General features: G+C 40.9%; 1 protein-coding gene across 1 annotated transcript; it reads right to left on the bottom strand.

Annotated features, from left to right (window-relative positions):
* Window positions 1-1,766: 1,766 nt before the first annotated feature.
* Window positions 1,767-10,250, bottom strand: LOC142656627 (protein spinster homolog 1-like). Its single transcript, XM_075831551.1, has 12 exons — window positions 10,220-10,250; window positions 9,499-9,564; window positions 8,583-8,719; window positions 8,101-8,252; window positions 7,677-7,746; window positions 7,247-7,389; window positions 7,008-7,160; window positions 5,802-5,991; window positions 5,187-5,252; window positions 4,853-4,951; window positions 4,097-4,268; window positions 1,767-2,952 (listed from the first exon to the last, which is right to left on the bottom strand). The coding sequence occupies exons 1-12, from the start codon at window positions 10,248-10,250 to the stop codon at window positions 2,948-2,950; spliced, it is 1,284 nt and encodes a 427-aa protein (XP_075687666.1). The 3' UTR covers window positions 1,767-2,947.
* Between the last annotated feature and the right edge of the window lie 2,151 nt (window positions 10,251-12,401).

The raw sequence follows: 12,401 nt of genomic DNA on the forward strand, positions 1-12,401 counted from the left end.
GGAGCTCCAACCTACTATAAAAATGTATTATTCAATATTGAAGAAAAGGAAAAAACCCTGACTAGACCAGAGTGACAATGTATACTGTTATGTGGCTGCATCTTCCAGTGGAAAAACAAAACATAAACTATTGTAATTTGGGTTGTATGGGGCCCAAGACAATTCTCAATTTGCTCCTGCAGTTACAGATTCTGATCCTGGGGACATCCCAAAACAAAAAGACAGGAAGCAAATACTGAGCCGAGATATCTTTATATATGGATTCCATGACAAAGAATTATATTGAAATGTTAACTTACAATGATTTTTTTGAGGGACTGCACAGTCATATTATTGAGTCTGGGGAGGGGAGTTAAAGGGGTCATGGGGGCAATTGTCCATCCCTAAACTGCAGCTGCAATTTATTTTTAAAATTGTCCGTTATCTATTTGATTAATGGGGTTTTCTCATCTGGGACATTTATGGCATATTCACAGGATATGCCGTAAATGTCAGATAAATGCGGGTCCCACTTCTAGGAACCACACCTATCTCTAAAACGGAGCCCCCTAAACCCCGTTCTAGGGGTCTGAAGTAATATTGGGGTCTGGAGTCTGAAGTATTGTAGGGCTCTGGTCTGGAGTCTATAGTAATGTAATAGTCTGAGGTCTGAAGTAATTTAAGGGTCTGGCCTGGGGTCTGAAATAATGTAGGTGTCTATTCTGAGGACTGAATTAATTTAGGCCTCTGGTTTGTAGTCTCAAGTAATTTGGGGGTCTGGGGTCTAAATTAGTTACGGGGTTTGGGGTTCTAAATTAATTTATGAATTTGGTGTTTGAATTTATTTGTGGCCTGGGGTATGAATTTGTGTTGCAACAGAGGTTGGGGATGCCCTATAGAAGCGAGGGTCTAAAGATCTCTGGGCAACCATTTCCTCAGATATCATAAGTCATTATAGTGGTCTTGGTCAGCCCGAGAATAAAAGGAAATTGAACAACTCCAATCAGAGTCTCATTCATGTGTAACGTCTACAGCCGCAGACTGTTGTGCTTACATGCTCCCCCAACGGCCATGGCCATGGACAAGTGAGATTCGGGTGGCATCTCCCCCTTGAGAGACGCCGACACTCACTTCCGCATTGCTGCACTAGTTCACGTAGGCCAGTGCACACACATGAGGAAAATCTGTAATTAGCCTATGATCACCCTGGACTATAAAAAGGGCTCTGCCCTTTCATTCATTGCTTGAGCATTGTTGTGTTTACCCATGTTAGTCTTAGCAAATGGTCCCTTAGTGTTATCCTGTTCCCGTTGTTCCCGTGCTCTGCTACCTGTATCCTATAACCCATGCTATATCTGTTCCTACGCCTTAAGCTGTTGTAGTCGTGTTATGCCACTGGTCACGCCTGCTGATATACACCACGTCTGGTGTCTACAAGTTCATCCGTGCCGAGCCTCCATTACTGTCTGGACTATTAAAGGTAATCTTGTAGTAGGACTGTTGTTTGGCCAGCTGCTACTCTGCTACGGCGGTGCGGACTAGTTGGTCCACATACCCACGGATCGTGACATCCTGTGAATAGGAAAAACGTTTTGTTTGTGGAACAATCACATTTTTAGACTATTCCTGCATTTCAATCCTGACTCTTCCTTTGATAGGTTTTTATAACTTTCAGAAGCATTTCCCTATATCTATCTAATAATCCAGAATGTGTAATAAACCAGCAAGTAAAGACAGTATACTATAATAATGTGCTACCTATATAATAAAACGCTATCTTTCGGATCATATATTTTTATTAAAATAGCATGACTACATTTTTTCCATAAAGTTGGTATACTTGTAAGAATATTAAAAGCAGTCATGAACATGATGGTCTTAAAATTCGTCCTTTCATCTAAAGATGGTATATAACTGCAGTGTCTTTAGTTGGTATAATGAAGATGAAGGGTATTAAAGTTTGGCAAGCGTTGTTTTGCATTTTTGTTGGTAGTTGCCATTGGTGGTAGGTAAAACTCATCATAGTACTGTGACTCAGCTGAGCCACAGGCAGCGACATTTGTCATTCTTTGTAAGGTCTTATTTGGCACTGTGACTCAGCTGAGCCACAGGCAGCGACATTTGTTATTTGTTATGATGTTATTTGACAAATAATTCGGGTCTCGTTCGGCACTGTGACTCAGCTGAGCCACAGGCAGAGACATTTATCATTTGTTGCGACATTAAGGCTCTCTTTGGAATACAGTCCTGTAGTCCAAAGATTTTTCAAGTCCAAGTTTGCACTGTGACTCAGCCGAGCCACAGGCAGATACATTTGTCTTTCCTTGTGAGGTTATTTCACAAGGACTCCAGGGATTTGGATCTGTAGTCCAAATATTAGTCAACTCCAGGCTGGCACTGTGACTCAGCCGAGCCACAGGCACAGAAAAAATTCCTTTGAGGTGGACCTAAGTTTGCTGTTAGTCTTTTCTGCAAATTCCTTGGGATGCTTTTCTGAGGAAGAAGTCAGTGAAAGCTCCATATAAATGAGTCTGTGAGGTTGGTCTCGTTTTCTTCCTCAAGCAATCTTTGGAATTGCAGACAATCTAGGTCCAGTTTCCTCAATTGTCGGTATAGTATCTATAATGTTTCAACCACTGGAACCAGTAACAGAGTAGGCAATGGCAGCTTTGTAGTCATGACTACCACTGCCAACTTGCTTGGTATCCTGCCATTTGCATACATGTTGACTTTATGCTGTGTGGTGTTCTTGATTCTGCATGCAGAGAATCCATTTGTGGTTGTTTGGAAACATTATAGTTTTGTCTTGAGCAAAGCAGAGCCCTGCTGCTCATTATGGTGAAAGTCTTTAGAGCTCCAAAATATTGATACTTTTAGTTTTTGATGCCTTTCTTGTATTTCAGCCATGGACATTCCAAGATGTAATGTTCTGATCTTGAGGTATGGTGTAAATAAATGTCCGAATGCATCATCCTGTTATTGAGGTAAAACAAAATAATAAGATTAATGAGGTAGGAATACATTATCAGATCATTCACATGTAATACTGTTCTGCTTTACAATACTAGATGGTTAATTACAAGAGAAGTTACAGATTGTGAACTATGAGCCTCATTCATCAAAACTGTCTAAGATAAAATCTGGCCTTATTGCCCAGATTACCAATCAGTGCTCTGATTTGATATCTTTAAATCTATGCAATTTATGTATTTTATGAAATAAAACATATTTGATAGATGGAAAAAAACTTCCATCAGTCAGTAAAGTCATTTTCACCCACTAACAATCACCATAATGTCTTTGTGTTCAACTACTTCCACTAAAAAACTTATTAGATTAGGTTGAGGGATTTGCGATTATTGATTAGGTTCAGTGTGTGTTCACACGTTGCTGTCAATTTGTGTTTTTGCCGCAAATTTTGCAAAATCATAAAAAAATGTCATGTTTTTGCAGCAACTTCTTTAATCTGGGGGTAAAAAGGGACGAAGCCTTAGCATTTGTATAGGGGAAAGAAAAATTATGTAGCTACATAATCATAATTATGCACCTATATGTACCATCTAATTTTCTGTTTGGGTCACACCTTTAGCTACAAATATTCATTTTATGCATTTTTATGAAAAATTTAATTTTGACACAAAATTGCACGACTGTGCCTGTGTGCATAAAGTGCAGAAAAGCAGTTTGACAATGTGCGAGGTGTCCTCTTTTACAAAATATATAGGCATAAGGGTTTAATATGAGACTTTATTTTGCAAGTTAGGTTTTATTTATACATGTCAATAGTGTGAAAATGTTACAGGTTGCTAGAAGCAAAATGTCCAAAAACCCTGGCTGCAAAAGGGTTAATCTTCCTGCACCCTGGACCAATAGCAGATATTCACTTGTTAATAAGCATCAGGAACTCTAGTATTAATGAGCTGAGATGTCCCGGGTATTTACACAAGACTAAATTGTCAGACAAATTAAAATCAATCAAAAATCCCATAAAGCAGAATATACAGATTTTGATATAGTCCATATTTTACATTTTCTGACCATACTGGTGGATCTCCACTTTAATTCTGCAGGAGGCATGAGTAAACATTGAACATACACATACAGACAGGGAACATACCTTGGGACTCTATGTCTGCCCTCTTTCGATCTCTCTCAAGAAAGAGGGCAGTTGCCAAGAAGAACCCTCCTCCAATAGCGGATACGAAAACGCAGACCATGAGGGCATATTGCAGGCTGTTAAACATCAATAGGTCAGATTCCGGCTTCCCTTTGCGGATGAGGTCAGATAACTGAGGATAAGAAGACGACACATTGTTATGTAAGATGAATTATGAGAAATAACACAATAAGTGTATATATTTTTTCCAGACAGTAGATGCTGGATACTATTCAGGAAATCTGGTGACAGCACATGGTAGGAGGTGGCAAGAGGAAACTCCTCACCATAGTTAGCAGAGGAGCTTCCGACCTTCAGCCCATGAGGAGCACTGGTTAAAACTTTGCTAGCCCCAGTTTTACTTATTGGCAAGAGTTTTGCATGTTTTTTTCTTAGGAAGATTATCAATGGCAGGGTAAGAATATTTTCTGGTGTATTTGTGCTGTATGTATGTGGTATGACTGCTCTATGTCATGTCTTCGTTCTGTCTATATGCTGAGTAGGTATACTATCGGTGCTGTATTGGCATTGTATGTGTACTATATGATTTTTGGGGGTTGATAATGTTGATAATGTCTGCTTGGTGTCTGCGTACTGTATTAGTGCTGTCTGCTTCATGTGTAATGTTTGTCTGTTGTGTGTTGTTCACACTGGGGGTCAGTCAGGCTAAGACTTTTCTCATATACCCATTAGGAAGATAATGTGACTAATACTTACCACTCCGATGAGATATGGGCTCCATGCATCACCCAGCAGGTGGGACACAATGATTTGTAAGGCCTCCGCTGTGGAGCGTCTTCTGGGGGTCACCACACTCTAAAACAAGAGGACATTCGGAGTAGACAGGACGTTACTGACCCTAACTCAACAATGGCAGCCAGACAAAGTGACCAAATATCTGCATTATAATATCTGCAAACAGCGCAGTCCACACTTATAATGTTCTCCGTCTCTTGTCTGGCAGTTATTGTAGAGTCACTGGCATTTCATGGACTACGCAGGAAAACAGAGAAAAGCCTAAATAAATGTCATTTCAGCTATGATCACTCACCAGGAGGATGTCGTCCACAATGGCAAAGTTCAGCGTCAGCAACAACGCCCCAATGAAGATGAGAATCTGTAGTGAAAAGAAAACATTCAGAAAAGACTGGATGGTGAAGGGGGAAGAGTACAAGTGTTTATCCATTACCCTGAACACAAGTGCTGCACAGGGGGGCAATAAACCTGCCTATAGACCTTACACTGGATAATAATGTACAGTATATGTGTATTAATATGTGTGTGTTTATGTGTTTGTAAAGCTGTGTATTTGGATGTGTATGGTATCCAGTGGTATATACAGTTTTTAAGTATAGGTATATATTTGTGTATGTGTACCTACAGTTACTATATGTTTGTGTATATGTATCTACAGGTACTATATGTTTGTGTATGTATATCTACAGGTACTATATATTTGTGTCTATGTATCTACAGGTACTCTACGTTTGTGTATATGTATCTACAGGTACTATATGTTAGTTTGTATATATGTATCTACAGGTACTATACGTTTGTATATATGTATCTACAGGTACTATATGTTTGTGTATATGCTTTTTTCACCCTTTTTAATATTATTAACAGAAAAACATCAATCACAACAAGCTGTTCATCAGCAACTTACATAGGAGGCCACAAGACTGAATCTTGCCAAGGTCAAGGCCAAGAGCAGGAAAGGGGCGGAGCCAAGCATTCCGCAAGCACAGACTAATGCATCTGCTCGGGGGTTGACCTTCCTGAACCTTTTACTTATTTCCACACCAGCTCCAACTCCTACGATTCCGGTGATGATAGTGATCATCCCAAAAATTTGGCTGCAAAGGAAGGGTTAAAGAGGTTAACAGATGGATTGTAAAAAATTGGATATAAAGGGTGATTAAAGGATCTTAGTATGACTACTACTCCAACTATCTTCATCTTTGTAAAGATTTAGTCCCTAAACTTCATTCAATGGCAGATGTCTTTACATGCACTCCCTGCAGGATTGATTAATCATGACTAACCTGTATGTATGGAATATGTACATGCGCTCCCTGCAGGATTGATTAATCATGACTAACCTGTATGTATGGAACATGTACATGCGCTCCCTGCAGGATTGATTAATCATGACTAACCTCCATGTATGGAATATGTACATGCGCTCCCTGCAGGATTGATTAATGATGACTAACCTGTATGTATGGAATATGTACATGCGCTCGCTGCAGGATTGATTAATCATGACTAAAATGTATGTATGGAATATGTACATGCGCTCGCTGCAGGATTGATTAATCATGACTAACCTGTATGTATGGAATATGTACATGCGCTCCCTGCAGGATTGATTAATCATTACTAACCTGTATGTATGGAATATGTACATGCGCTCCCTGCAGGAACAATTAGTCATATGTATGTTGTACCAACAGGATACAGACAGGGCTCTCTATGGACCTATCCTAAATATCTTGCCAGTATAGAGCAGACAGTCATGTAGCAGTCTATATACATTATAGGGGGAGATTTCAGATTTGTTGAAGATTTGGCAAATAAATATCCGCAACACTGTATGTACTGCAATCACATTTTGGGGAATTGTTGCAGATTTTCACTGTGGATTTCACCTTTAGCAATGCAAATGTTGAAATCTGAAGCAAATCCTCAGTAAAATCTGCATGTAACGCACCACGTCTGAACCCACCCTATAATAAGACTTCTACCAGGAGTCCTGACCCTTCACCGTGTAGCCTTGCCCAAAAGTCAGGTCAAGAAGAGAAGAGTATGGACATAATGGCAGAGAGCCCCCCTCACAACCTCCTGGCACACCCAGTAAATAAGCGTTTACCTGTCATCAGATTGACATATTACAGTCTGACATGGATCACCTCTGTATAGGAGGACCCGGGCCCGCTTGTAGAATGATAGAGCCCAGTGGGAGAGGGAGCCGGAAATAAATGTCACTGTTGTGAATCCCAGCATGGAAAGCATAAAGCTCGGGCTACAGAGAGAGAGAGAGAAATGTAAGTGACACAAGAGACACGGGGTAAAGCCAGCGACAACCATCACTATACAGAAAACACTCACTTTTTCAGCAAAGCTTTCACATCTGTAATCCAAGAATTGTTGTTTGTGTGTTTCTGACCATTCTGTTCCGCGGCTCCTCTGGATGGTTCCTTCATAATTAAGAGAAGCAGTAGGACGGCTATAATCCCCAGACCCGGAATGACCTGTTCAGAAGAAGGAGACATTGTATATTATATATTTAAATAGAAGTGACTGAAACCAGATTTAAGAAATGAAAAATAGGAAATGACTAAAAAAACAAACACCCATATGTCAGTGTTCATAAAGGACTGTCTATAGGTTCCTGAAGGACACTCAGAGAGCTGGAACTGCAACCAAGTGTCCTACTTATTGTTCATCGATGCAGCAGATAAGGGGAGCAATTCCAATAATAAGACTTTACAGGGAAATCGTTGTTTGCCTGCAGGAATCCTGCAATTCTCTCACTTACCCGCAAAGTCCAGTGCCAGTCACCACCAATAGCACTTGTCAATTTAGCACCCATGATGTATCCAAGGCCACTTAATAGGCAAAAAAGAAGTTTTAAAGTTAAGAATGGGCCATAATCTCCACACAAATATAACTATATACAGACATATTAACAGTATAAACATATGCACACATTATATATATTAGACACTTTTTTCATCCTTGATCTTGGTGTGATCAGGAACAATGTGAAGTGATAGCAGGAAATCACAATAGTCTTTACAGTAAGATCAATTCTGCTAGTCATAGGGTTATATGTAAACTGCAGATCATGCAATTCTCCAATATACAAACTCAGTTACATCTATACTAGAAGGTCCTTTTAAATATTCAGAGGACCTCTTGTCATAAGTACTGGATTCTATGTGTTTACACAGGAGACTTACCAGCCCACGGGGATAGCAGTCCAAAAGATGGACAACATGCGGCTGCGCTGGTCTGCTATAAATAGGTCGGCGATGATGGAGGGGGCGATGGTGGAGTAACTTGCAGCGCCAATGCCAACCAATCCTCGCATAAGCAGAAACAGCCAGTAATACTGGGGAAGAGGAAAAAAAATAATCATTCAGAAAATCTTCAGTAAATCTTTAACATTGGGACTCTTATTGATGGCCTAGTCTTAGGATAGACAATGAATGTTTGGTCAGTGAGGGTCTGAACTCCAGGACCACAGACTATCACAATAAAGGGCCGTGGCACTCTTGTGAGCGATGTGTCTCTTCCATTGTTTACACAGGCACAGTGGCCTGTCCGAAAGGGTGGCTGTACCTGGTATTACATCTCGTCACAAAAACGTCATTGGAAGAAGGATAGGCCATCAATGTGATAATCCTGTAAAACCCCAGTAATAATGAACTCAGGATGTTACCTCATCAGGAATAAATGAGCTGCCAAGGATGACGGCTGACCAGAGGGTGATACCAATGCATAGCAGATATTTCCTATTCCAGTGATCACCCAAATATCCAAATACTGGAGCCAGCAACATGAAGCTGCAGAGGAAGACTGAAAGAGAAGGAACAGAGAAGACGTGAAAGGAAGAGTCCCGACCGGGAAGACTCAGTGGATGAGATTTATTAACTTTTCTATGCCCTGAATTTGCAAAATCAATTTAGAGTTTTGTGCCATATTTGACACGTGCGCCACTTTTCTAAAAAGCAGATGGAGCTCAGCGGAAGGAGGCATTGCCATCTGCAGCCCGACAAATTCAACATAATTTATGCCAGAAATTGGAGTAAATTATAGAGCAAATCCTGCTCGTGGCTGGCGTAGAATTCATTTTCGGAATTTTTTAAAGGACATTCACCTATTTATACATTAGGTGCATTTTACTCCAACCTTCTTTATATTAAGACTGGAGTATGAAAATCAAAATAAAATTAATTTTTAAATGTACAAATTATATTAAATCCTGCATTTAAACCTCACTCCCCATCCCCCACTTTAGTTATTCCCCTCCCCCTCTCATTCATTAATGTAAAGCTTCACTGTGCGACACCTTTTGCCCTATAGTGAAATTGATGTAGTATATCTGGTTTCCTATTTTGCGGTTCTCAGACCCCCAGCCCATTCACAGCAGGCACCATTATGTACGTCCATCAGCTGTCCATTCCCCTGACTGAATCTTATTTCTTCACTAGAGACTGATGACATCACAACCTTGTGTCAGTAACATCATGAGACTCCAGTGAATAGATTGGTCACCTTCTCTAGAATATTGGTTTAGGGGCTAAAATGGCGGATTCCAGGTGACTTACAGAATAAGATTTTATGTTAATATCTACCTGCTTGCAGCAAGCCAGATCCACTGTCTTTCATATTAAATGATTTTTGTAAGTATGGCAGCGTCCCTGTCAGAAAAAAAGAGAGATGTCACTATAGACAATGCATGGATTCCCATTATACACATTTATGGCGTATCCACATTGTATGTAGATGTGTTACAATGGCGTCCTTCTCCAGGCCTTCCTTCTTCCTACTGTGGCACGGTCAGGCAGGATGGCTGATGTGCAGGGAGCAGCTGAGCAGGCATGCAGGGTGCGGCCGGGAGTGGTGCCATGGCGGCGCGGCTTTACACAAGGAAGTAGAGGGAAGCGCCGCAGCAGGTGTGGGGTGGTTATTATGGAGGATGCAGGAGGTGAACCGGGGGATACTATAGGGGGGAAGCATTGAGTGGGCTTGTATAGGGTATACAGATATATAGGGATAACAGCAGGGACTGTACACCTGTCCCTGACTGTCCATATATTAGTGTTAGTGACTTTATGCCTGTCCCTGACCGTCCCTATGAGTGTTAGTGACTGTACTCCTGTCCCTGACTGTCCCTATGTGTGTTAATGACTGTACAAGCCCTATGTGTGTTAATGACTGTACGCTTGTCCCTGACTGTTCATATGAGTGTTAGTGACTGTACGCCTGTCCCTGACTGTCCCTATAAGTGTTAGTGACAGTACGCCTGTCCCTGACTGTCCATATGAGTGTCAGTGACTGTACTCCTGCCCTCACTGTCCCTATGAGTGTTAGTGACTGTACTCATGTCCCTGACTGTCCATATGAGTGTTAGGTACTGTACGCGTGTCCCCCCGACTGTCTCTATAAGTGTTAGTGACTGTCCCTTACTGTCCCTATTTAAAAAAGCATTGCAAACTACATGTAAAGTTACTCTATGTTTTGTGCAGTTTTCTTTTAACTAGACTACATGTATGATATGAAGACATTCAGGGTGCTGTTATTTTAGGTACCTCCACAGCTACAGCATTGATAAAGCCCCCCCCCCCCCTAAAACAATGTAAGTAACCCCCCCCTCCCCCACTTACCAGTGATAGTGAACCGATCCATGTAGGATATAAGATTTATATAGAAGAGAATCCCTACAGTAATGATGGATCTTGTGTAGGAGATTCCAGTTCGGTCATGCACGTCCTGTGCGCTGGGGCTTTCGCCATCGTCTTCGTTTATCTCACATGGAGGAGCCAATAGGCCTTTCTCCTCATCAATGTTCTCATGGCAAGACGCCATGTTCACAGATTCTGAGACTGTAAACTCTGGAGATGGGAAAGGGACATAATATTTAATAACTTTTTATTACCATCAGGGTATATTCACATGCGACAGATTTTTTGTAAGAATTTCTCTGGCTGACAATTAGTTCCAATTATCTGATTGTTTCTGCAGCAAGAATATGGATTTCTGCAAGACCCATTTATATGAATGGGAGAGTTGCTAAAATTTCTGCAACAACTTTGCTGCATGTAAATTCCCCCTTATACCATTAGCGTCACATTAACCCTGAAATTCTGATAGATAATATGGAATCTCACAAAACCAGAAGACTGAACAGAGAACCAGTGTTGAGATTTCTGATTAAATGGGTTGTAGGTGATTAGAAAAACATGGCAGCTTTCTAAACAGAAACAGCGCTACTCATGTCCATGGTCTTTGTCTGCTATTGCAGCTCATCCCCATTTAAATGAATGAGGCTTAGCTGCAATACCAGAAACAGCCAATGGACAGGAGTGGCGCTGTTTCTGGAATAAAGCAGCCTTATTATGTAATCACATTAAGGCCTCATACACACGATTTTTTTATAATAATAATAATAAACCAATACAGCGTTTTATACAGATGGGCAAAACAGACAAATTGATCTCCGTGTTGGTCGCTGCACTGGTTCCATACTGATTCTGATTTGCTCCATACGCCGTCTGACAGAGAAAGGCACTATGGGGAAAACTTGGCTTTCATATGGGATCTGATGAATTATGCTGAATTTTGTTTTTACATAGATTGTACAAAGAAACCGCACCAGCGAAATACACGCCATTGTACATAAACTCATAGACTAACATTAGCTGCGTATTTGGGGTCTCACTGCGCTGTCTTCCTGAACATTATAAAGGGGCTGTCTCATCAAAACCACTTCTATCCATATGCCCTGAGGTTCCAGGAGTGAGACACGTGGCGATCCGCTGATCATATGGGCGACTTTTTATCGGTAAGGTTTACTTGATAAAACAATCCTTTAACTATGACCGTTCCATAATCCAGAACGTCTGATAATCTGGCAGCTGTGAGATTTTGTTAGTATCCTATTGAATGATCTTTACTGTATGATTATTGTTAAAACGATAATTCCATATCCCACGCAGATAATGGTGGGATGCGTCACACAATACCTCCTCCCCTGAATTTACAGCACCCAGGTGTCACATTGATATATATGCCTCTATTCATATGATGCCCAAGACCATGCAGCAGAGCTGTGCCAATCAGCTGCTGTAGAATTAGATGTGCGGCTGGGGAGTAAGGTGCATAATAATCTGCAGGAAAAGTCTTATCAGCCTTGTTGAGTGTAACAAATGGAATAAACTGGGTACTCACCAATACTTTTCTCTCCACTAGACGGCGCTCACAATCTCTCTCTTTTCTCACTCACTCTCATTCTATTTCTTTGTGACATCATCGCTTTGTGACATCATCGCTTTGTGACATCATCACTTTGTGACATAGGAGTTGAGGCCACTGTGATGTAAGTGTTAATAAACGATGGGGCTCAGTTATATGACTACTGTACAATAATGTGATCTGCCCTCTTATATAACCTGTGTCACTAGTAACAGCCTCTATCTGTATCAATGCTTTCTGACCTTTGGCTATCCAGCTACTATGAAACTACAACTCCCAGCAT

This window comes from Rhinoderma darwinii, chromosome 6 (genome assembly GCF_050947455.1).
Source record: "Rhinoderma darwinii isolate aRhiDar2 chromosome 6, aRhiDar2.hap1, whole genome shotgun sequence".
Taxonomy (NCBI): Eukaryota; Metazoa; Chordata; class Amphibia; order Anura; family Rhinodermatidae; genus Rhinoderma; species Rhinoderma darwinii.

Coding starts and splice junctions, on each gene's coding strand:
- LOC142656627 (XM_075831551.1), bottom strand. CDS start 10,250: ATGAGTACAGTCACTAACACTCATAGGGACA. Junction 7,390..7,676: donor ACTGGCACTGGACTTTGCGG/GTAAGTGAGAGA, acceptor TCTTCTGAACAG/GTCATTCCGGGTCTGGGGAT. Junction 4,269..4,852: donor GCCCATATCTCATCGGAGTG/GTAAGTATTAGT, acceptor TCTTATCCTCAG/TTATCTGACCTCATCCGCAA.